At 36.3% G+C, this 25,119-nt stretch overlaps 1 protein-coding gene across 5 annotated transcripts in view; it reads left to right on the top strand.

The window, feature by feature from the left end:
- Nucleotides 1-25,119, top strand: part of SLC4A7 (solute carrier family 4 member 7) — a 111,113-nt gene that overhangs the window by 66,573 nt on the left and 19,421 nt on the right. For all 5 annotated transcript variants that reach the window (XM_042955060.1, XM_042955057.1, XM_042955058.1 and 2 more), the window contains 12 exons: nucleotides 491-648; nucleotides 2,233-2,320; nucleotides 4,074-4,220; nucleotides 7,864-7,970; nucleotides 10,154-10,328; nucleotides 13,907-14,040; nucleotides 15,219-15,464; nucleotides 17,342-17,447; nucleotides 19,578-19,739; nucleotides 20,133-20,246; nucleotides 23,391-23,552; nucleotides 23,736-23,987. In XM_042955060.1, coding sequence (XP_042810994.1) covers nucleotides 491-648; nucleotides 2,233-2,320; nucleotides 4,074-4,220; nucleotides 7,864-7,970; nucleotides 10,154-10,328; nucleotides 13,907-14,040; nucleotides 15,219-15,464; nucleotides 17,342-17,447; nucleotides 19,578-19,739; nucleotides 20,133-20,246; nucleotides 23,391-23,552; nucleotides 23,736-23,987 — 1,851 coding nt within the window. The remainder of the gene's footprint in view (nucleotides 1-490; nucleotides 649-2,232; nucleotides 2,321-4,073; nucleotides 4,221-7,863; nucleotides 7,971-10,153; nucleotides 10,329-13,906; nucleotides 14,041-15,218; nucleotides 15,465-17,341; nucleotides 17,448-19,577; nucleotides 19,740-20,132; nucleotides 20,247-23,390; nucleotides 23,553-23,735; nucleotides 23,988-25,119) is intronic.

Genomic DNA, 25,119 nt, shown 5'->3' with positions numbered 1-25,119 from the left:
CACAGAACACTCTAAAATAAAAAGTACTTATAAAAAATATGTATAAAATACAAAGGGGCTAATTCATTTCTAAGATTAAGTAAAAATAATCATGAAATGAATATTTTTTAGCACTGTGTATAATTTCATGAACCATTGTTAGTTTGTGAGCTATATTTTTGTCCTTAGTAGTTTTTAATGAATAGTGCTATAATCACTGAAAATTTTCTCTAGTTTGTATGTTTGATAACTTAGATCTCTGCAGTAGTAAAGATTATGACAATTAAAACGGTTGGGAGCATTGTTTGATAGATGTGTTTTGCTTGCTTTTTTGTATTTGTCTACTCCATTCTTTACATGTGTGGGGATTTTGGTGTTTATCCATTAGATCACCAGTTTTGATTAGCGAATAGTAGTCTTGAAAGCATTTTTTTTCTTTCTTATTTCCCTCAAAATAGAGTTATAAATGCCATGCAGATTTGATTTTTAATTATTATTTATTTGTCAATAGGTTGATATGAATTTCATGAGAAAAATTCCTTCAGGAGCCGAGGCATCCAATGTTCTGGTGGGAGAAGTAGACTTTTTGGAAAGACCTATAATTGCATTTGTGAGACTGGCCCCTGCTGTTCTCCTCTCGGGGTTGACTGAGGTCCCTGTTCCTACCAGGTAATGTTCTCAGCATGTCCAAAATCTGAAAAGTTTTATCTATTGATAAAAGGGATAAAAGCTTACTTTAATTAATATTTTCATTGCACTGGATGCTTTGACTAGTAGAGCATAAAAGAGTTCTCTTTCTTTCTGGAATTAAAAAAAAAACAAAAACAAGAAGAAAGTATCCTTTGAAAAATACTTAGCTGGGGGCGCCTGGGTGGCTCAGTCGGTTAGGTGTCCGACTTTTGATTTCAGTTTGGGTCGTGATCTCAGGTCGTGAGATCGAGGCCTGTGTCGGATACTCTCCCTGTGCCCCTCCCCTGCACTCTGTCTCTCTCTTTCTCAAAATAAATAAATAAACATTTAAAAAATAATACTTAGCATCTGTACCTTTATAAGAAGTTTGGTGTTTTAGGAGCTTTGGTTTAAAAGACATGGCTCAGATTCAGACAGATGTATTATGTCCTGTGGAGTCAGAATGGAGTTGAATCCGGAAAGGTCAAGTCTGACTTAATTTTTCATTTATAGAATGAGGATATGATTACTTCCTCATTGATGATTGATAAGTACCTCTGAATTAAGCAAAATGCTTTGTTCTGACCTGACCAAAATTTTCTGTTCAATATATGTAATTTAAAAAGGGGGAATATCCATAAGAATTAGCAAGTTGTGTTATAGAGGATAATCAGTTTGTTAGTTAACTGATTTAATTATAAACTTAATTGTAAATAAGAGTAATTTTTAAAATCTTTAAAAAATCATTCATATAATATTAAATATGAAGAATTAATTGCCATTTGGTTGGAATACGTGTGCCTATTTTTAGTATGCTTTCCTGAGTTGCATTAGTGGTGCAGTGTTAAGGTAAGTGAGAAAAAATAATTCCATAGATTCGCACTTAAATTCTCATAAAGCAAGAAGGTGAATGCTTCCAATTTGGACAAGTGTGAATATTAATATTTTACTGTGGTGTTCATGAGGATGTGGTAGGCGGCTAAATGCTTTTTTATTTAGACACTTACAAATAAATAAAAAAATAAAATAATGTGAGGTTTGATGTTAAATTTGTGGAGCTATACATAAAAATTATTTTTCCTTCCATAGTCCCTTATTTACTCATTAGAGTCTTTATCCAGACTGTGGTTTGAGGGTTTGTGACTGTTTATTTGTACACACTGAATTTACTAGGCAAACCTTACTTGTAAGTATTTAATAGGATTGGTATTTACTCAATTTACTCATTTACCTTTTTTTCAATACAGATTAGATTAAATTATTTACTCAAATTCAAAAGGGTAAAGGGAATGGGAACTTCCCTTGAGTGTAGAACACTCAATTTTTGAATCACTCGTTTACCGTAAGGAGGATGGGGAGCAGGAGGTCGGTAGAAAGTTTATGAGTGCCTTGCCTAGTTTTGACATCTGCTTTAGTGTGAGTAGAGTGGTTGTCATTTTTTTTTCCGGTGATTGGTGTGCGGGGATGGAAAAGAGGGCTGAATGTGGTTTCCGTGTTTACATTGGAATGATTTCTTTATGACTGCCTGTGTTTAGGTTTGTATGTTATTTTTACTTAAGTCTGTGTATTTTAATGTTTCTTTAGGTTTTTGTTTCTGTTATTGGGTCCAGCAGGCAAGGCACCACAGTACCATGAAATTGGAAGATCAATAGCCACTCTCATGACAGATGAGGTAATTAAAATGCCCTATGAGGTGGACACTGTTTACGTGGTATATAATATAAAATCCCTTTGAAGTGGAATTTCAATCCTTTCGAAATGGACACTGAATGTAAAACATATGTCAATTACAGTTCTCTTTTTGTTCATAGTGAAGCTTAAAAAATTGTCCTTGCTGTCTGTACTCTTTTATTCACTCTTCAACCATTTACCTTTGGTAAGATCTTCAAGACCTTTCTGTCAAGATCACTGGATACTCTTTGTCCCCCAGCCCCTCCACATCTGAGATTATTGACTACCTTCTTGAAATTTTCTCCATCTTGGATTTCAGGATATCATTTATTTGGGTTTTGCTCAGGACTTTGTCCTTTCCCCTTTTCCTGCTTTTTTTCTCCATAATTTCTCTCTCCCATTTTTGAACCCCTTCATTGAGCTTGGCCTATATTGACCAGGACTTTTGTTTCTCTTTGGGGGAGAGCTTTGTAATCAGGTGTTAGACATGTCTGCCTTATGTCCCTAAGGCATCTGAAATTTCACATATCTGAACCTGACCTCCTTTCTCTGTCCTGTCTCAACCACTTAGTCACCAGATTCTACTGATTTACCTCAATGTGTTTTGCATTTAGTCTGCCATCTCCTTTCCATCTCCACGGCCATTTCTCCGGCTTGGACACTCTCACCCTTTTTTCTTTGGCAATTAACGTGGACTTTATGGATCTTTCTCTTACAGTATTTTCCTCTACACTGCTAATAACATGCACATTTGAATATATCGTTAATATCCAGATGTATCTTGCTATATATGTATGTTTATATTTAATTCTTGACCATTGTCTTCAAAGGGTTTCCCTGATCAAGCCTCTGCATATTTCTTGAAACTTTTATCCTACTACCACTACTCACCCTTCCTCCCCCATTTTTTTTCTGGTCACATTAGCTTCCTATTAGTTCTGATGATTTATGCTCATTTCTGCCTCTGAACAAATACAGTTGCTCTTCCCTTTGCCCAAGTGTCCTTCCATCACCCCATCCCACCATTTGCATGGTTTTTGTCTCATTTCATTCAGATTTCTCCTAGAGTGTTACTTCCTCTTAGACCTTCCTCGGTCACCCTTTTCTTCTCCATCAACTTTCTTTCCTTAACCCTGCTTTATTTTTATCAGAGTATTTATTATTACTTGCAGTTACATACTTATGTAATTACTTGTTTTGCTGTCTTTCCTTCTGGGGAAAAAAAAAAAGAGTTCTGAATACAGGGACTTTGCCTTATCTATGTCCAGTGCACTATCCACAGTGCTTAAAATTGTGCCCAGCAAATGGTAGGCAGACAGTAAATATAAGTGATCAAGTACCTGAATTTTTTAAGTAAAATATTTTGCAGATCCATGCTCATTTCTTAGGATAAATGACCCTAAAATGTCATAGAAATCGAAATGACATGCTACAGTATTATTTTATTCTGTAATGACTAGTAACCATTTCTCATCCAGAATACTCTTTTTAAAAAAGTTGTTCTGTCTTAATGCATCACTCTTTTCTTTTGTTGGTTGATTGCTATTAATTCATCTGATAATGCAATTAGTGGGTTACTTTTTATGGTTGTTACCCTGGGTGGAATGGAGACCTGCCTGGGATAAGAGTTTAGGTAATTACCTTTGTTTCAGATTTACTTGTAATATCTAGAGTAGGTTTACTATATGTTTACTATATGTAGAATTTTCTTTCTTCTTTAAAATCCTTTCACTCAATTTTTTTTTTTTCTGTAGATTTTTCATGATGTAGCCTATAAAGCAAAAGACAGAAACGACCTCTTATCTGGAATTGATGAATTTTTAGATCAAGTAACTGTCCTACCTCCAGGAGAGTGGGACCCTTCCATACGCATAGAGCCACCAAAAAGTGTTCCTTCTCAGGTAAGATTCCACACAACCCTGTGAGTTGCTTTGTCCTAGTTAAAATATCTTTGGATAGGTTATACATTTTTATGATTCACAAATCAAAACTGTATAAACAGGTACACTCAGAGCGGTTGTGTCCCTGTCATGTTCCCTTTACCTTCTTACCCCTGTACCCACCTCCCGTGGAGCATCATTGTCCTTCTAGTTTGTATTCAGTCCAAGGGGATGCAAATATAGCCCTGTTTCCTCCTTTCTTACCAACATACCACATGTCCTGTTCTGCACCTTGCTTTTTTTTTAGTATAACAGTATATCCTAGAGATGTGGATCAGAAGACATCACGGAAATATGTCTTATTTTTCTCACAACTCTGTTTTATTTCATTTATGGATATACTATAGTTTATGCTGTTTCTGGGCTCAGGTTGTCTTCAGTCTTTTCCTTTTCTAAGCCGTATCACAATATTTATATGCCAGTTTAGTCTTGTGCAGGTGTATCTGTAGTGTCGGTTCCCAGAAATAGGATTGCTGGCTCACGTGGAACCTTTTTTATAATTTTAGTAGATATTACCAGAATCCCTTCTTACTGGGTTGCGCTGTTTTGGACACCCACAGTGATGAATGCCTCTTTCCCTACAGCCTCGCTAACAGCGTGTTATCAAACTTTTGGATACTTGTCAGGTGGATAGGTATCTTTATCCTACTATGTCAGGTATTTTAAAGTGGTTTTCATTTACATTGCTATAATTAGTGAAATCGAATATTCCTGGATATATTTTGTTCATTGCAACCCCCCTGCTCCCGAAACACACAAAAACCACACCTTTTCCTAACATTTAAATCATTTGTTGATCCTTTGGAGTTTATCGTGGTGTATTATGTGGAATATGCACCTAGCTTTATCTTTTACCTACATTGCTGCCAGTTTGTTCCAGTTTATTAAAAAGTTGAGCATTACTCCCCTTGATTGGTGGTGTTGCCTTATCGTTTTGTAAATTTCCCTTTGCATTCAAGTCCTTCTGGAATTTCTTTTCCATTCCATTGGTCTCTGTTCATGGACCAATTCCATACTTTAATTTCTGAGGCTTTTTGGCATATTTTAATATCCAGTAGGTCTAGATTCATTCTTGACCCTTCTGTTACTCTTGCTTTCCTGAATTTTCTTGGCTGTCTTTGTATATTTATTTTTCTAGGTGAGCTTTAAAATGAGCTTTTAATTTCCAGAGCTAAAACCTGTTTTCTAAAAAACTGTGATGGCAGTTAAATTTGTAAATGAACTGAGGGAGAGTTGACATCTTTTAACATTGAGTCATTCAAGAACATGGTATGTTTCCCCCTACTTGTTTTCCGATTTCAAGTTAGTTTCTGTGTCCTTAAGGAATGCCATAAAATTCTCCTTTATCTATACTTTACATACTTGGTGAATGTATTCTGGGCATTTTATCTTTAAGGTCTGTATTGTAAATGAGGTTTTGTTCTGTTATATCTTCACTTTGTTACTTTTATATATAAAGGCTCTTTGTTACTGAGTATTTCTTTTTTATTCTCCTCCCTTTCTGAGTTCCTTCATTGTATGTAATAGTTTTTCAGCCATGTCATCTGCAGTAAGATATTTTGATCCCTCCTTTTCTCCTTACAGCTCTAGTGTATTTTCTGTTGTCTGATTGTATTGGCTGAAATCTCTAGTAATGTTGAGTGGCAGTTGACTTTAAATGGGCATTTCTTAATTTGTTCCCGATTGTAGTTAGTGTCCCTCATGTTTCTTTCATTAAGTTACTGACATTGAAGCCAAAATACACATTTTATCATGCTCAGAAAGAATCCAATTAAAGTCTGTTTCATTGAGATTTTTAACGTAAGTGGATGTTAAATTTTTCAAATGGCTTTGTAGCATCTCTGGAGATGATTGTATGACCTTTGATCATTTATTGTGGTAGACCATATTAATAGATTCTTTAATTTGAAAACACTCTTGCATTGAATGAACCCAAATTTGGCTTCAGAATGCTGGTCGCCTACATCTAATATTTTAAGTTGTTTGCATCACTGTAAGTAGATTGGTCCGTAGTTTTTTGTGCAGTCTTCTGGCTTTCATATCTTTCTTCTATTTATTTCATATCTGTAAACTTTCCCTTCCCTGTTTTTTTTTAAACTTTAAATAGCTAGAGTAATTTGGTTCTAAAAGTCCGGAAGAATTCCTTTGGAAAATTTTCTGAGCCTGAGTATTTTGTTGTATGGTGGACTTTACAACTTGCTTGTTTCTTCTGCAGTGATTGATTTGTGTAAGCTTTCTCTGTTTTCTGGGGTCAGTATTATATTTTCCTAGAAAATTGCCTATTTCCTGTTTTTCTGGTTTCAGTTTTGGGGAAATTATGTGTTCCTTTGTATTACCCATTTCTTTAAGGTTTTTAATTTATTTGCATAGGGTGGTGTATGTACGTACGTGTGTGTGTGTGTTCAAAATTTCCTTCAGTTTGAAGCTGCCTCCTTGTCATATCTTTTACTGTGTGTTAGCTAATGGTTTATCCTGTTTCTGAAATAGAGCAGCTTTTACAGCTTGTTTCAGTTCTCCTTTTTTTAAAGAAGCGTTTTGTTTTCTAACTCCGTTTCTGCTTTTAGTGGTTTCATTTCATTACTTTCACTTCAGGAAAGAATCTGTTTTCATATTTCCTGAGCTGGATATTTAATTCATGTATTTGTATCCTTTTGTTTTTCTTAATATAAATGCTCAATTTTCTTGAATGATGGTTTTGCTGTATCCCATGGATTGTGTTATGTAGTGTTTTCCATTTCTTTTGTTTTTTAGGAATTCTGTAGTTTTGTACTCTTCTTTCCCCTTTGAGCTAAGATGTAATTTAGTTTTAATTTTGACATTTTCAAGTGCTAATCCTATGATTATAGATGTCTTGCTACGCTATAAATGTTGAACATATAAACCAAGTAGTGTAAGTTTGTAGTTCACCCAGAGTTTTTGACCAAGGGGATCTCCTGGGATGGACACCCTTCCCCTATCTTTCTTTCCTTCTCACAGCTGTGTCACACACAGCCCATTGACCGCTGACCTCTGGAGGTAACAGATTAGAAGTTACTTCCTTGATCTTCAAGTGAAGGGAGGGGGAGCCTTTATCACTCACGCAAGTCTTGAATTAGTGATAATAAAGTGCAATAGGAAATTGATTTTTATGAAAACGTGTTTTGAAAAGACAACTCTTTTGCTACTTCCATCTTCAGGGAAGTATTGTGGTAAAAGGAAAATGGCATTTACTTTTTTATTAACATAAAGTGTATTCTTCATTAGTATGAGCAATATTTTAAATATTCTGGTTAGAGAGATGCTTTTGGATGTTTATTTTCCTATTACTGAGTGACAATTTGAGATGGTGGGTATGAATGTGTTTTATATAGTATATTTGGTTTAGGATACAAAATACAAAAAGCCAGTCAGGCATAAAGTTGAAATGTTAATAGAGACAAATATTACATAACTGTTCTAATGTGCAGTTCATTTCAAGTGGATGTTTATATGAGGTATCATTATTTCCAAGGGCATTGATTAGATAATGCAATCAATATAAGATCTCCTGTTCCCTCTAATTCAGGAGTGCCATCTGAACTTTTTGAAAACAGAATTCTGAAAATGTGTTTTTTGTGAAATTCAGGAAAAGAGGAAGATTCCTGTATTTCCCAATGGATCTGCCCCCAGCTCGGGTGAGACACCTAACGAGGCCGGTCATCATGCCGGGCCTGAGCTGCAAAGGACCGGACGGTGGGTACAAATACTGATTCAGTGTGGGTGTCTTTTGAGGACTAGGGGTTGATTTGATGAAGAAGGCATAAAAAGTCTTTTTCTTTGCAAGTATATGGAAGTTAATCTTGTACAGTGTTTTTTTTTTCTATATTTAAAATGCATCATTATATAAGTGTATTTTGTTGAGGAAAGTTATTTAAAAATAATTTTACTAGTAGATGCTTGGATTCTTTATATCAGGCTTTAATTTAAAATGAAAATATTATGGCCCATACGATAAGAATATTGAGCAGTTACATAGAATATAGTGTAATTTACATTACCCATTCGGAAGGTTCTTGAAGAAGGTGTGGAGTGCTATTAAAATTCTCCGTATAAAGTTACAGAATTATGGGAACAGAGAGGAATTACAACCAATAGTTTGTGTGTGTGTGCATAGATTTAAAACTCTTAAGTGAACATTGTATCATGAGATAGGGTAAAATGAGACAGCAAAGCTAATGAAACCATGGTAATGATCCCTGGAAACCTAGTTAGAAAAACTGTTGAAGGTGTTAATTTTGGGAATAAAAAATAGAAATATTGCTAGGTGCAAACATTGTCTGAAAATACTTTGTAGAATAGAGAAATGTTACGGTATTTCCATACTGTAGAAAAAAGCATGTGGATATTGATACTGTTGTCCACGGGTGGTGGCTGTGAAACTAAGATTTTGAACCTTCTATATTTGTTTAAGACATCAGGATACTTGATAACAGCCACATTATTAGGGGTATTGATGACATATGCCTAAAGGACGCTATCAGAGAAAAAGAACAACTGGCTTACTGAACATAAAATTTAGAGAAACTTGAACACACAATTTGTTCATGGTCTAATATATTAGTCTCTGCAAGTATCCCCGAACACTAGCAGTTACTGTTACTTCCTCGGACTTCGGACTGAGATCGGGTTAGTCAGTGAGAAATACCAAGTCAGGCCCCCACTGATCTCACGGTCCGTCACATGAGAGCCTCATATAAACTGTTGATCAGTTGTTGATTTGATGATGTGGTTTCATTTTCGACATGATCATTGACACCTTTTTTTATTGCAAGTTGATTTCCCCTGCTGTCAGATTATTTACACAGTAACTTCTGTCAACTTGTCAATGTGTATTTAGTATTTAGTTTGCAATATTAACTTTTAAAAAGGTAGAATGGTAAACCTTGAAACATCCAAAACATTTTAAAGCTTAAGATTACTTTTTTGGTGTATTTTCTGCAGAATGTATGTTTTATGAGTCACAAAACCTTTTTGAATTACTGATTTGTTACTATTTACTGAGTACCTACTATGTCCTGGGCAGTGTTCTAGACACTGGTGATAATGGCAGTGAACAAGGAAAAGTCCCTGCCCCTCACTGAGGCTTATATTTTAGTAGAGTGCTTTCAAGTCAGATGTATCCAAAAGTTAAATTAAAAAAAAAAAAAAAAAGACAAAAAAAACACCTACATTGAAATGCTAAGGCTCTGATGTGCAAATACACATTTTAAATTTACCAATTTAAACCTTAGTTTTCTCCACATGCACGTGAACTTGAGTACATATCCAGTAAATTAAATACCCTGAATTAATTTTTTAGGCTTTTTACCTGGACCAGAAATATTTATGTGATTGAAGTAGTAATTTTAAAAGTAATTAAAATTATTCAATTCGCTACTGAGTCTAAGCACAGCATACTGGATTCATAGTAAAGGGTATTTGAGGACTTACGGTTTATATTGTAATTGCCTTCCTGGTATTTCTGACACTTGTCTTTAAGATTTATAATGTAGATACTAACTGATAGAATTGCTTATGCATATTTTCTTGAATGGACTGTTAGGTTTTATTAATTTTTATTGTATATTTTCTTGTACATTTGTGTCTGAAATTACATTTACTCATATAAAATCATTTGCCTGCAGTCTTGTCAGTATATAGTCCATAAAATACAGATGTTTATGTGTCTTTTAACATAACGAGATCTGCCTTTCCTCTGTCGGTGGATGAGATTAAATGAGTGTATCTTCTGTAATTTGTATCGTGATTTAGCTAGGATATTAATTTCTGTTGACAAAACACTAGGCACCAGCAGTTTTATGTAGCCCATAGATTTAGTTTGAACTAGCTAGAAGCCTCTAGTGTACAGTTTGACGAGTTTCATCTCACCTATTTAGGCTTTTTGGTGGTTTGATACTTGACATCAAAAGGAAAGCACCTTTTTTCTTGAGTGACTTCAAGGATGCATTAAGTCTACAGTGCCTGGCCTCGATTCTTTTCCTATACTGTGCCTGTATGTCTCCTGTAATCACTTTTGGAGGGCTGCTTGGAGAAGCTACAGAAGGCAGAATAGTGAGTACAAAGATTGGTAGTGGCCAGGCTCTTAGCTCTTCAGAGGCAAGTGTCTGTGTGCATTTGTCTCACTATTCCTACTTTTATTTGAAGAGTCTACCCACAGCATGATTAACCTGTCCCAAAGCAGACTTCCCCCAAGGGTAATTGCTATGGAAAACATGGGGAAGCCATTTGAGCAGGAGAAGATGCACAGTTGAGGTAAAAAAAAAAAAAAAAAAAAGAAAAAAGAAAAAAAAAGAAAGAAAAAAAAAAGAAAGAAAACAAGAAAAAGAAAAAGAAAAAAAAAAGTTGATCCTGGCCTGCTGGATGAATGGTTTTATAAACTGAGTAAAAGGCTTGTATTGTCTTTGTTGTGGGGTGTGGGGAAGGGTTGGTGGTGGGAGACAAATTGAACTGGTTCTGGGTGGGTCAAGGGTGGGTGAATTTATCAGTGGGGCTACTTCATATCCTGTAAGGCATCATGGGATTAGTTAGAGCCCTGGGATTAATGTTAACTCATCAGCCCTGGTGGGTAGGCCCAGACTAGATAAGTAGCCTTTGCAAGTTGTAGAAAAATGGTGGATTTCTAGTGTTGTTTATTTTGCTGTTACTAAATTTGTGTAAAAGTAGTCAACGTTTTAATTGGAAAGTGTAACTGAAAACTGCATCCATATTTTGATATGACTAAAATGAAAGTTTTTATGACTTTTTGTTCTTGGTCATGCTGTATGAGGGGCTGTGGGAGGCATAAGAGTATCCAGTGCCTTGTAAAATGTTGAAAAAGACTTTTTTGTTTGTTTATTTAAATTTTAATGGAATTTAAATGAGATGATTTGCAGTTCTTAAGTGTATTTTATTTAATTACATTTGCTCTTAGGAGGAAATTCATTTTTTTCCAGATAAAAGGTAAAAAAAATAGCCAGAAGCTAATTGATCATTATTCAGTTAAACTATTTCATGATCTGAACGTGAGACAAATTTGACAACTAAAATTTCCTTTGAACTCAATTTATTCTTGGTTATTTAGATTGTTTTACCCCTCAATCATTTTATCAAGGAAATCTGTTTTTAATAAGTTGCTTTTTATGTGTTGTTGCAAAATATACATGTAACTCTGCTGGTCCCCCTGGAAATGTGTCTTACCTGTTACCATCATGGAAACAATGCTGCTTTGCTTTTGGACTTTCCTGCACTGCCTGCCTTTCTCATCCTGCTGTTTAATATACCCTGTGCCTGTGATGGTGCTGTAGGCATCGGGGGGACATAGACAAGTGTCAGATGAGCATGTGTCTTCTGTCCTCAAGGCTCCTAACAAGACAAGAAGATACAGTAGTGTGTACCTAGGGCGTCATGGTGTGCTGTGGCACATGTGAATGAGATCGGGGGGAGCTGTAGCAGGTGGAAGGACCACAGTGAGAAATTCGGAGTATTACCGAGGAAAGTGATACAGAGATGATGCGTTTGTTTTCAGGTGCTTTGTTGGAACGTCAAGTAGGAGGTACAGTTCCAGAGTTTGTACAGTGGAACAAGTTTGTAAGGAGCAAGAATAAAGGTTGGGAATAGGTGACGGTGACAGGGGAGATCATTCATAGTGAGGGGAGAGGGAAAAGTACGGAGTTACGTTTGTGGACCTGAAGAGGAATGAGACTGCGGAGGAAAATGGCCCAGCAGATGAGACACAGCACCACCAGAACTTGAAAAGAGGAATCAGGATGATGTAAGTTTGCAAAAGCCAAACTAGAGGCTCTGAGAAAGAAGAAAGATTAGCATGGAGCGGTCACTGCTGTGCAGTGGAGAGGTACAGGGAAGACACTTGGTAGGGCTTCTGGTGGGTAAGATGGAGACTTCTGATTGTGGCCAGAGGAAGGCAGTGTGGTAGGGCTCTGGTTTCTTAGGGAGAGAGACCGTTCTGCTTGGGAATGAACATAAAAACCATTTACAAATGAGGATAAGACTAGATCTGGGTGAAGGAACTAGTGAACGTGCCAGTAAAGGGCTTGGGAGAGGAGTGGCGGACAGAGTGGTAAAAGGAAGGGCTTCCTGGGACAGGTTCTGCCTTTTTAACACCATGTTGGGAAGGGAAGCTATTATTCTGTGCCTGTTTGCCCCCAGTTAGCATTTCTTTATTTGCCATCTGCTTGCTTCTCTTCTCGGTTTTTTGCTCTCTCTCGACACCATGTAGACATTTTTTTTCTTTGCCTTGAGCTCTGCTTCAGTTCATTCCTAAATATGCGTATTCTGATTGAACCGTGTATTTTATAATGGCTTAGCAGTTAATACGGGCCCTTTGTTTTGGCTGATGTATGTGAGTTTGGTCCTATTTTATACTAATAGTTGAATAATACTTTTACTGCATACTGTTATTTTGTGATTTTGATTTTGGAAGATGCTGTTCTTGCTGCTGATGAGAATCTCTGCCATTTATTGAGTGCATTCTGTGTGTCAGCCGGTAGGCTGGCTAGGTGTTTTCTCAAACACCGCTTCATTAAGTTCCCCCGGCTCTTACCGCTCCTGCTGAAAAATGAGTAGGGTTGGGCTCGAAAAGTTTGAATAACGCCAGTGGCTTAGCATCTAGTAGTAAAGGGTCGTCTGCTCCAATCTGGTTCTGAAGCCCTGCTCTTCTGCTGCTGTGCTGCCTCCCACGTCCAGGCGGGGTGCTTCTCACGAGCTTCTTTTCCTTGCCTTTCCCAACGATGATGGGCTTTCCCCTTTCTTGATAGTGCGTTCCAGTTGACCTTGATGTTGTGAGTGATGAACTGTTCTTTTCTTTCTGATCCCTCCCCTGTGTCTAGTGGCATAGCCTGTACCCCTTATCATCTAATTAACTAATGAGTTAGGATGTCTTATTGGTAGAAGTTGATGTACTAGCTTTGATTTACACTTTCTTGAGTCTTCGATTTTCTTATTTTACCTTTTTTTTACCTAGCTTTAGTAGTCACATACTTGTTCATTGAATGGTTGCTCTGAGTTTTTAAAGGAGATATTCCATCTATTTTATGTTAAAAGCATTTTATTTTTGATGTCTATTGGTTAAGCCTATCATATAAGAGTAATTTCTTTGAAATGTGTGGAAAATTGCTCTTTAGAAATCATTTTGCGACTGATAGGATCAGTTGTTAATTTCTGACTTACCTATCTGGAGGAGTCTTTTTTTGTAGCACACCATATCGAGTATTTAATGTTTCCTATTTTTTTAATGAATTATTTCAGACATATAAAAGTATGCACAATAACAAGTGTATTTGTACTCCCTACAGACTTAAGAGGTAAAATACCCATAGATAGAGTTAGAATCTAGGCTTCTCTTCCATTTACTCCTCCCTCCTGCCTCCCACAATACTGAGTTCTGTATAAAGGTTGATTGCAAAAGCTCACTTTTAATATGAAAACAAAGCAGTTTTCCCTGTGTATTTAAGATGTATTTGTAATTGTCCATATTTAAAACAGAAATTTAAGAATCAAAAGTTGTGTCTGCTTTGTGTGTTTAACTACTTGATTTGTGTTTTTATTTTTCAGATGTCTTATGTGTATTTCAGTAGGTCAGAGATAATGTTTATGATGTATTACTTCTATTCATTTCTTTTTTCCTTAAACAGAGTGCAATAGAGTCTCTTTTTGGAGCATCATTAACTGGGATTGCCTATTCGTTGTTTGCTGGGCAACCTCTAACAATATTGGGGAGCACAGGTCCAGTTTTAGTGTTTGAAAAAATTTTATTTAAGTTCTGCAGGTACGTAATAGTTATTTACTTATCACATGTGTCTACGTATGTGTATAATGATATTGCTTATTAACTTTAGTTAAGTGCATTATATATTTAGTAGCTGAAAAAGACAGTATACATATTTTCAGTATTTGGGGGCTACTGTGTGGTTAACCCTACTCCCGTCCCTGCTATTGTACCTACCCCGTCACCGTGTGTATAAAATCAGTGCATTTGAGTCCTGGTCAACAAATCACTTGCGCAATAAAAATCCTTTGTGCTGGCAAAAGCATCAACCCAGCAAGAAGGAGTTAATCTAATTGTTGATTAGCTGGTATGTTGGTCTTTTAAAGGAATTTTAAAAAGAGGTGGATCTTGGAGGCTGTAGCTGACTTTGCCAATCAGGTCTATTTAGCAGAATGAATTTTAGCTGTCAGAGTGAGATGTCAGTTTCCATTGGCAGGGTTCACAGTGTGGGAATCAGTTCTGGGTACTGTAGCTGGTAGAGTTGGAATTTGACATGGCCAATACTATTCCTTTTGTGAGATAAATGCCATTGAATATTTTAGCCTGAAATCACTTGATCCTATTGAAATATCTGATTCACCTAACTCATCTTGTTCTGATTGCTTCTTCACTGAACAAGCTGATTCTGGTTCCAATCTGGCATGCCAGCTGCATAGACTAAGAGAGAATGCAATGACCTGAAGTGTTCTGGACTCTGTGGTCTTAAAGTAATTTCTTATTTGAAATTGAATTTAAAAAATGAAGTCACTTTCTGTGGCGACACTGGTGGCAGAGGAGATGTTAGTGATGGCTGTGGAGGGGACGGGGTGTGGTTACCATGTTAACGTAGAGCTTCCGGGTCTTTAGAGAGTCCCATGTAGTTCTGTAGACTGCACGTCTGTCTTCTACTCCTCAGAACTGATTTCTAAAGTGAGGTCTTTGTTTTTGAAATACTGATTGCCTAGCGGATTTTCACTGTAAATCTTTTATATAAGTAAGCTGTTATAATTCTGTTATCTTCAGTTGCAGCAGAGACATACCGAGGGCTTTCTTTAGTCATTATTGTTATTCTGTAATTTACTCTTTTTAGGAAGCTTATGTTTTTAGACTCTTGTTATTGCTTGTTGTGAAAATCTTAATTACAGATATACACTGCTGTGTGTGTATGTTGATCATGTCCACGTTTTTTCCCTAAACAGAGATTATCAGCTTTCCTATCTGTCTTTAAGAACCAGTATCGGTCTGTGGACTTCCTTCTTGTGCATTGTTTTGGTTGCAACAGATGCGAGCAGCCTTGTGTGCTATATCACTCGATTTACAGAGGAGGCTTTTGCAGCTCTTATTTGCATCATATTCATCTACGAGGCTTTGGAGAAGCTCTTTCACTTAGGAGAAATATATGCATTTAATATGCACAACAACTTAGATAAACTGACCAGCTACTCGTAAGTGTTTCTCTTTTCCCCAATATTATTAGAATGTATTTTTTGCAGCAATGTCTGAGCCTAAAAGCATTTATTTTGCATGTGATGCTCATGGTATATCTAGCTGTAACTTACCCAACTAGCCATGTGGAGGTTGACTTGTTTGTTACAGATGAGACTTGACCGACGCACTCAGTAGGAACATAAATACAGTTGAACAAATTCAGTCATTTTTATTTCCCGAAACAACTTTCTCAAATGTGTGTATTTTTGGTCTTCTGTTTGAATTGGATCAGTCAATTTAAATGCAATTCTTTGGCAACTAAGCACTGTATATTTGAATCAAGCAATTTTGTTAGATCTTGTGTTCCATCTCGTATTCTGTAACCAAGTCCTGAATGTGGGACGCAGAGATTTTTATATTCCTCGTAGTTTGCATTTTCATTAACATTTTTGAAGTCTGATCATTTTTATTTGAAGTTATTTTTACGGTGTAATTTCAGCACACTCTGATGCTGTTTGGTGGACTGTTTGCTTTGTGATAAGAAAAGCATGAATTGAACATCTTTTAAGACTCTGGAATAAAATAGGATTTGAAAAGTGATCATAATAGTTACAGAAGGTTGACAAATATATTCAATTAAAAGTCTAACATATCTAGGTAGATGCCTGTATTTGCTGTCTGTAGCATATAGCATTTAGTATAAATGTGATCCTGCATTTGATTGACTTACAAGGAGAAAGTGGTTACCAAAATACTGGGGTACAACTGTGTAGTGCTGTTGCATAATTCATATCACATTTGACTTAGTTATTCATATCCTAGCCCCTTTTGTGTATGAAGAAACAGCCTCATGGAGGTTAAAACTTGCCTTGGGTCAAACACAGCTAGGAAATGATAGAGCATGGAATGAATCCAACGTCCAGCCTCTTGCCTCTTCTTAAACAGCTGATAATCTAATTGGGAATATTCCTGTGTGTTTCTCCTTTTTATTTTTTAAATCCACAGTTAGAGATTTCTTTGCTTGTGTGTGTGTGTGTGTGTGTGTGTGTGTGTGTGTGTGTGTGCGTGCGTTTCTAGTTTTTCTTTAGGCGAGTGAGTTCTGGGGATATAAACTGAACTTTCCAATCTCCTTATGACTTTCCTAGTTCTACCCTGATGAAAAATTGTTTTTCATTTATTTCTTTAAGAATGAAACTTAAGATCCATAAAGGATGAGCATGAGTAGGTAGGGCTTGTCAGAGTACAAAGCGGAAATAGGAGTATCTCTGTATTGGGAGCTTCGTGCTTCGTTTATGTGTGCCTGGGGAGGCAGAGCTGCTCCCGTGGGGGTCAAGTAGGTAAGATTTAGTAGAGTGGCCTTACTAAATATGGTAGTATCTTGTCAGGTTTTAAAAGAAAATAGTGGGACGCCTGGGTGGCTCAGTCGGTTAAGCGGCCGACTTCGGCTCAGGTCATGATCTCTCGGTCCGTGAGTTTGAGCCCCGCGTCGGGCTCTGTCCTGACAGCTCAGAGCCTGGAGCCTGTTTCAGATTCTGTGTCTCCCTCTCTCTCTGACCCTCCCCCGTTCATGCTCTGTCTCTCTCTGTCTCAAAACTAAATAAACATTAAAAGAAAATAGCACTGCCCCCCCCCCCCCCGGAATACATCTAACAAGTTTCATTAAGATATTCTTTAAAATATCATTGTATTGATATTTGTATTTGTTACATTTTATGTATATAAGGCAAACCTCGTCCGTTCCATTGTTTCTGATGTGTTTTCACTTTGTAGTCTCCATGCATTGCAACATGGGGAGAAAAGTTAGATTAAAAGCTGCCACATTGGGTGATTGATATAATACAATCTAAACATGAAATGTAGGATCTTAAAATTTTACCCTGTTCTCATTTCTCAGATGTGTATGTGTTGAACCCTCCAACCCTAGCAATGAAACCCTCAAGGTGTGGAAGGAAAAGAATTTAACAGCACATGATATTTCCTGGGAGAATCTCACTGTTTCTGTGAGTACATTATGAGATAAAGGATTTTGCAAATAATAACCTAGTTCTTTAGCTTTTTCTGAGTAGACCTACATTTTCTTCTTGATTAGTAGTTATGGTATGTTTTCAGAACACAGTGTTGTGTTGACTAGATAGGAGTTACCACATTTTTATGTATCACACAGTAGGCTGCAAAGAATGAACCTGGTAAGGGGGATAAAAAGGACTAAATATGACTTCCAAGGTATCATTATTAAAAAGATGTGAACATACTTCTGGTTTCTCATTCCACGTAGATTGATAAATTCATGGGAAGTGTTTGCTATGACTGTGGTTGCACATACTGGAGTTGGCAGTTTAGAACAGCCCACATCTTCTTGTCCTGCTTGCTCTGTATCAGTTTATCTGCTCCATGAACAGCTTATTTAGAAGATCCTGAGTGCTTTCCTCATACCTCAGTGTCAAACTAAACCTTGTTCAGAGACTTGTAGAGACTTGTAGACTTGTAGAGACTTGTAGAGACTAACGTAACTTAAGCACCTCAGGAAGGAAGAAGGACAAAAAACATGTAATGAGCACCTACTGTGTACTGAATACTATTACGTCTTCTTATATTCTGTTGGGGCATATTGTCCTAGCTGTAGAATATCTGTTTTGGGCACTTCCCAGATTGGCATTTGAGATTAAGTCATGAAGTGATTGTAGCAATATCAAAACCAAGATCCCCTGAGTTTCTGTGGTGCTTTTTATATCATATAAGCAATTTTATATAAGCAATTGTAGGCCATTTTTTTCTCACTAAATATAACTCCTAACTATATCATTGGAAGGATATCTGAAATTTTATCTCATTGATAATTTATGTCTCTGTGGTCCAGTATAGTAGCCATTGGCCACATGTATCTATTTAAATTGAAGTTAAATACATTTAATTAAAGGTTCAATTCTCAGTTGCACTAGCCACATTTCAAGTGCTCGGTCACCTCGTGTGACTGCTGACTGCTACGTTGGCCAGTGGAGACATCGAACCATCATCATAGGAAGTTCTGTTGGACACTGCTGACTTAAAGCATTATATATCAGTAATCAACTTAGATTCATGCTTGACTGCTTTATATTTAAAAAGTCATTTTTGCTACGAAAGAGGTAGAGTTAACAGAGTTGCTCAAATGAAAGTGATTTGTTTAAAAAAAAAATCTCATTCCATGGTGAATAGGAGGTCTTGATATTATAGATACAGGTCTTTTTGCTGTGTCTTAATATTCAAAAGGCCTGGGTTTTGTTTTGTTTTGTTTTGTTTTTGTACTTTTAGCTTTTATTTTTGTGAGCCATATTGTAAATTTGAGGCTTTACTCATTTCACACATAGAAATTGAGAATAATGGAACCTCAGACTATTTTTCTCTTGGTAAACCTGAGTTGTGTCGTTAAAACAAGTCTCATTAGAATATAAGTAAGAGAAAAAGGACGTTAGAGGCATATGTCCTTTTTAATCTCTGGTTGCCTTTGAGTTATTTTTTTTTTCCCCAAAAGGAAAATCTGGTCAAAATATTTCTATTATTGCATTTATATTATGCTGTATCATTAAGTTATTGATTTTTTTTAAAAGGAAATACTGTTTGAATGATTGATTTACCGCTCCTAGTCCCATGCTTTAATCCTGAGTCTTGAGTGAAGTCACAAAAGCCCAACAACTTTTTATTCCTCATTTGAACTTGGCACTTTTGTTTTAAGTGACTTGTTTAGAAGTACGGGAAAGATAGTAAACTTGTGGACCATCAAGAATGCATACAAAGTATTCAGAAATTACTATTCACTCTGAAGCTTTCACTAAAGAGTAGGTGGAGTTGAAAGAAAGGACTGTGTGATGTAACTTGGCAAAATACTGTATTTTCGTTCAGTGATTTAAGATTCATATATTTTTCAAACTATAGCATCTCTGAACTCAGGGTGTGTCTTACGGTTGATGATGTGTTCAAGTTGACTTGGCAGTGTTTTTTCTTCCTAAGTAAAATATAAAATAATGGCATGTCTTCAGTCACTAGCATCTTAGAGTCAATAGAGTTCATTAGTAATTTATTACGTATCTGAGAATCTTATTCTCTCCTTTTTCTATTTTTTTCTCCTTCCCTCCCCCCCCCCCTCCCCCCAGGAATGTAAAACCTTTCATGGTGTGTTTGTAGGGTCAGCCTGTGGTCTTCATGGACCTTATATTCCAGATGTGCTCTTTTGGAGTGTCATCTTATTTTTCACAACATTTTTTCTGTCTTCATTCCTCAAGCAATTTAAGACCAAGCGGTATTTTCCTACCAAGGTAATTGGGATGTGATTTTGGAGTTCTGGTAATATTCATGTTTTTAGTTTTTGTTTCTCTGGTTTATTTCAAAACTGTAGTAAATTGTTTGAGGTTAATACTTGATGTCAAATAGGTGTAAAGCAATTACTTCTAGAGAAAGATGTATATTACATGTCTGAACTAATAGTAGGAAGATCATGGTACCATGAGGGATGGTAGGTTAGTTGTGAAATGTGTCTTTTATCTTTTTGAAAATATACTAGAAATAAATGTACTTCATTGACACATTATCACTAATTAAAAACCTTATTGACACTTTCTAGTGGCATATTTTAATGTGAAAGATATGAATTATTTAGAAAGGACACACAGTTTTTCTGTGTTTATTTTAACTTGATCCTTTTAACATAGGTGCGATCGACAATCAGTGACTTTGCTGTATTTCTCACAATAGTAATAATGGTTGCAATTGACTACCTTGTAGGAGTTCCATCTCCTAAACTTCATGTTCCTGAAAAATTTGAGGTAAGGATTAAAACATTTGGTTATTTGTTACATGGGAATATTTTTTTAAAATGTTTATTTTCGAGAGAGAGAGAGGGACAGAGTGTAAGCAGGGGAGAGGCAGAGAGAGAGAAAGATAGAGAGAGAGAGACAGAATCTGAAGCAGGCTCCAGGCTCTGAGCTGTCAGCACAGAGCCCAATGTGGGGCTCGAACCCATGAACCATGAGATCATCACCTGAGCTGAAGTCGGATGCTCAACCGACTGAGCCACCCAGGTGCCTCTTAAAGTGGGACACTTTATAGAAATATATATATATTTCTCACATACATAAAAAATGACAAGATGAGAAGAGACAAATGAATCTACTTAGGAAACAGGCAAGAAGGTATCAAAGTTAGTCCCATGAGGGAAAATGAATGAAAATATTAATGGTAAATAGTTGGGAGTCATTTAAAAACTTTGACCCTGCAGTCATAGCTGGAGTTTGTGATGTGTTTTCCAGGCAGAAGAAACATTCTTCATTTCTTTATAAGGAAGTGACTCAAACTTGAATTTAAAAGTGTAACAAAGAGATTCTAGTTAAATTTCTAGAAGGGTGGTGAATCTGATAATGAAATGGAATTCTGCATGTATCATTTTCCAGCAAAATCAGGAGAGAATCGAATGTATTCTTCAAGGAGAAAAATGATACTTAGCTGACCAGTTAGAAACCCTTTGCTTTTATCTGCAGACTGTAGTTATGTTGTACATAACAGACCACAAGTGTATTACAGCATCCAAGAATTGTTTCCCTATCTAAGTAGGAGTTGGTAACTTTTGAATAATTTCTGGGGTTTTCTTATAGTTGAGTATTTGTGTCACTGGTTATGTTTATATTTATAGCAAATTATGTGACTTCTTTTAAAGATAGAAGGTTTAAAGGGGATTAGAAATAAGGAATACAGTGAATATAATTCTGGTCTGTTTTTTCTTTCACTGGAGGAAAGAATTATTTTTAAAACGAGTGGCCTCCAAAGTATGAGTGCATGGGTGGAAAATGATCCACTAAAATTATATAGAAGGTCTCCTTATATTTTTATTTAAAAATAAGAGGGGCGCCTGGGTGGCACAGTCGGTTAAGCATCCGACTTCAGCCAGGTCACGATCTCGCGGTCCGTGAGTTTGAGCCCCACGTCAGGCTCTGGGCTGATGGCTCGGAGCCTGGAGCCTGTTTCGGATTCTGTGTCTCCCTCTTTCTCTGCCCTTCCCCCGTTCATGATCTGTCTCTCTCTGTCCCAAAAATAAATAAAAAACGTTGAAAAAAAAAATTAAAAAAAATAAAAAAATAAAAGTAAAAATAAATAAAAAAAAATAAGAGAAAATTAGCTTTATAATATTTACTATATGAATTTTACTATGGAGCACCATTAGTAACATAACACATAGATGCGTATAGAGCCATTGGATATACTCAATTTTATTCAAATTTTTAAAATTTTGCTGTTGAGAGTATATAATAAAATTTGGATACCTTTGTTTAAAAGCATAGCTATTGAACCACTAAAGATTTTAGACCTTAATTAAGAGATGAGTATATGGAACTCATTTTATTTTTACCAAGTCTTAGAAATAAATGTAACTGTAATTTAATACTGGTTCGAAATATTGATGTAATTTCCTGCAATCCTGGGCACAGTGCCTTATTTTCATTCCTAAATATATTTTTTGTTATCCGTTCATTGATCTAGCTTTCCAGTAGCAAACTGATTTCAAGGGTCATAAGCTGCATTGGGGAAATAAATCAAGGAACACTTAAGAATTGTGCATTGTATAGGTAAAATATTTTTATTCAGGTACAGTATTGAATATTAAGCAGTTTAATGTGTATCAGTGTGGGAAAATTAGAATACCTGAATTTGAAAATATTGAATTTCCTCTATGTGTTGACAAATGTTTTCATGAAGAAAAAACAGGCTTAAGGTGAAGTTTAGGTAGTGAAAACACTTCTATTTATTTATTTATTTTTTTAAAATTTTTTAACGTTTATTTATTTTTGAGACAGAGAGAGACAAAGCATGAACGGGGGAGGGTCAGAGAGAGGGAGACACAGAATCTGAAACAGGCTCCAGGCTCTGAGCTGTCAGCACAGAGCCTGACGCGGGGCTCGAACTCACGGACCGCGAGATCATGACCTGAGCCGAAGTCGGCCGCCCCTGAAAACACTTTTAGATTTCAACATATCCAGTGCCCTCCAAGAAAACTAAACTCTCTTAAGATCTTTTAAAATTTTTGTTATGAAACAGATGTTATGTTTCAGCATCAAAATGTATTTGTGTCTAATAAAGTGCCAGGTTTTTGTCAGTAGATGCTTTGGAAAAGTACGTCCTGAGGCCCCAGTTCTGATTTAGTACCGACCCTGCTGAGATCACTAGTCTGCAAGATCTTCAAAGCAGTTTAGTTTAGGGGTTGATCTAGGCAGTAGACGGACCTCACTTTATTTGAAGTAGGTTAGGAGCCTGTTGAAGTGACACTCTGCTTCACTTACCTATTTGCCTATAACAAACTTCCCCAAACATTAAGCCTTTAAAACAACAATCCCTCATTTGTTCATAAATCTGTGGCACTTGGTACTTAAACCTAGTAGGGTAGAGTTGGGTCTTTTGGTTTGGGATCTTTTGTGTGGCTGCAGTCATCCCCTGCCTTGATGGGGCAATATACTCCATTCAGATGGCTGAAACAGCTGGGGTAGTTGGCTCCCATCTCTCTCTCACTTTGTTGTATCTCATCCTCAAGAAGACTTATCCAGGCTTACTCAACAGCTTGATCTCAGGCTTCCAAGAGAGTTAGAGAAGAAGCTGCAAGGTCCCACTCAGAAATCACACATTTCACTTTGGCTTTATTTTGTTGGCTGAAGTAAACCATAGAGGCATCCTAGGTCCCAGGGGAGGAAATGGATCCCACCTCTAGATGGAAAGACTGATTACTTGGACTAGCGACTTGCATCGAGGGATGGGAAGCATTCTTGTGGCCGTCTTTGCAAGTAATTCCCTCCCGTGTCCCAAGATTTAATTTAGTCCTTTTTTGATTCCTTGGCATTTCTTGGAATAGATACAACCTATGATGTGGAAATTTGTGCAGTAGGAGGAAACTTCTTTCTTTCTATTCATCTTTAATTTTTCAACAGCCTACTGATCCAAGTAGGGGCTGGATCATAAGCCCGTTGGGAGAAAATCCTTGGTGGACTTTGTTAATAGCCGCTATCCCAGCTCTGCTTTGTACCATTCTCATCTTTATGGATCAACAGATTACAGCTGTCATCATAAACAGAAAGGAGCACAAATTGAAGGTAATTTTTACATTTTGTGTCCGGTGTTATTGCAAGAGTTTGAGGTGTTTACATAATAACTAGAAAATTGAAAGATGTGAGATGGGAGGAAATTATTTTTTCTCTCTTTACGAAGTAGTCTAGTCCTTTAACCCAAAAGAACAGTTTAGACTTACAAGTATTCATGTTCGTTTCACTTTCCAGAAAGGAGCTGGCTATCACCTTGATTTGCTCATGGTTGGTGTTATGTTGGGCGTCTGCTCTATCATGGGACTTCCGTGGTTTGTGGCTGCAACAGTGTTGTCAATAAGTCATGTCAACAGCTTAAAAGTTGAATCTGAATGTTCTGCTCCAGGGGAACAACCCAAGTTTTTGGGAATTCGTGAACAGCGAGTTACAGGACTAATGATTTTTATTCTCATGGGCCTGTCTGTGTTCATGACTTCAGTGCTGAAGGTAAAAATCTCTTCACCGCAGTGTTTTAAAATCTTCTTTGTTACAAAGTGTATATGTGGTTGTGTGAAAATGGAACACTAAAATAGCTAAAATTAGTTTCATTTTCTGGAATTTATTTAGAAAATAATATTTTGGCAACTGGTATTTAGTACAGTAGGCATTTCAGTGTTAGATGCATCCATTTTAGAAATATTGTAAAAGGATAGTATTAAGGACTATAGAGTTTTGGAAGGAGTTAGTGCATGGCTTATGATCTAAAAGAAGAATATACCCAGAGAATTTTATAGGCATCTTAAAGGAAGTAATATTGAAACATGGATGAAACAATTCTTTGACCAAAATGTGAAAATAATATTGCTGTTAAATAAATAAATGCATTATTTCTGATAAACTAAACGAAATAGAGGTAGTAGCACTCATTAGAAAAACAAAAACCACTAATATAAATGAAGCGTGCAAGAAATTAAACTTTATGTTAAATATCTCTTACTTATATCTGACTTTTACTGTATATATCTTATTGAATCTAGTGATTAAGAAATGTAACAATAACAATAGCAAGTGTAGTGAAGTACCTAATCTGTAATTTTCTGTTTATTATGGATGAACTCAATTCCATTTTTTTCCCTTGGTGTTTTAGTTACTTTTATTGCAAAGAAAATTATTAAGTTAAGAGCTGTGTACATTTATACATTAGGGCAGAAACTTAGAGCATATATGTATGTTACCATATTAACTAAAAAACAAAAGTTAAATACTAGAATTCTTTGGCCTTCACTTCATGAACTTTCTAGTAACCAATTAATTCACCAAATATTTGTTGAGTACTTACTGTGCTATTAGGACTAGGGAAATAATAATAAACAGGATACATTACTGTCTGCTTTTAAGACCTTGGCAGTCTAGTTAGTTGGTAAAACAGATAGGTAAATGGGCAGTTACTGCCTAGTGTAAGTGTATTGTTAGAAGTACTTGGCATAAGAATACTTAGTACCTCTTATGGGGATATTGTCCCCTATTAAGGTAGGTTGCCTTTAAAATATTTTAAGTATTGACTGCATATAGGCAAAAAAAAATCAAATAGAACAGCAAGAAAGCTCTAACATGAAAAGTTAGTCTCCCAGTTTTCCCT

This window comes from Panthera leo, chromosome C2 (genome assembly GCF_018350215.1).
Source record: "Panthera leo isolate Ple1 chromosome C2, P.leo_Ple1_pat1.1, whole genome shotgun sequence".
NCBI lineage: Eukaryota > Metazoa > Chordata > Mammalia > Carnivora > Felidae > Panthera > Panthera leo.
The sequence above is the reverse complement of the archived record's forward strand: the minus strand, read 5'-3'. Positions and strand labels throughout refer to the sequence as shown.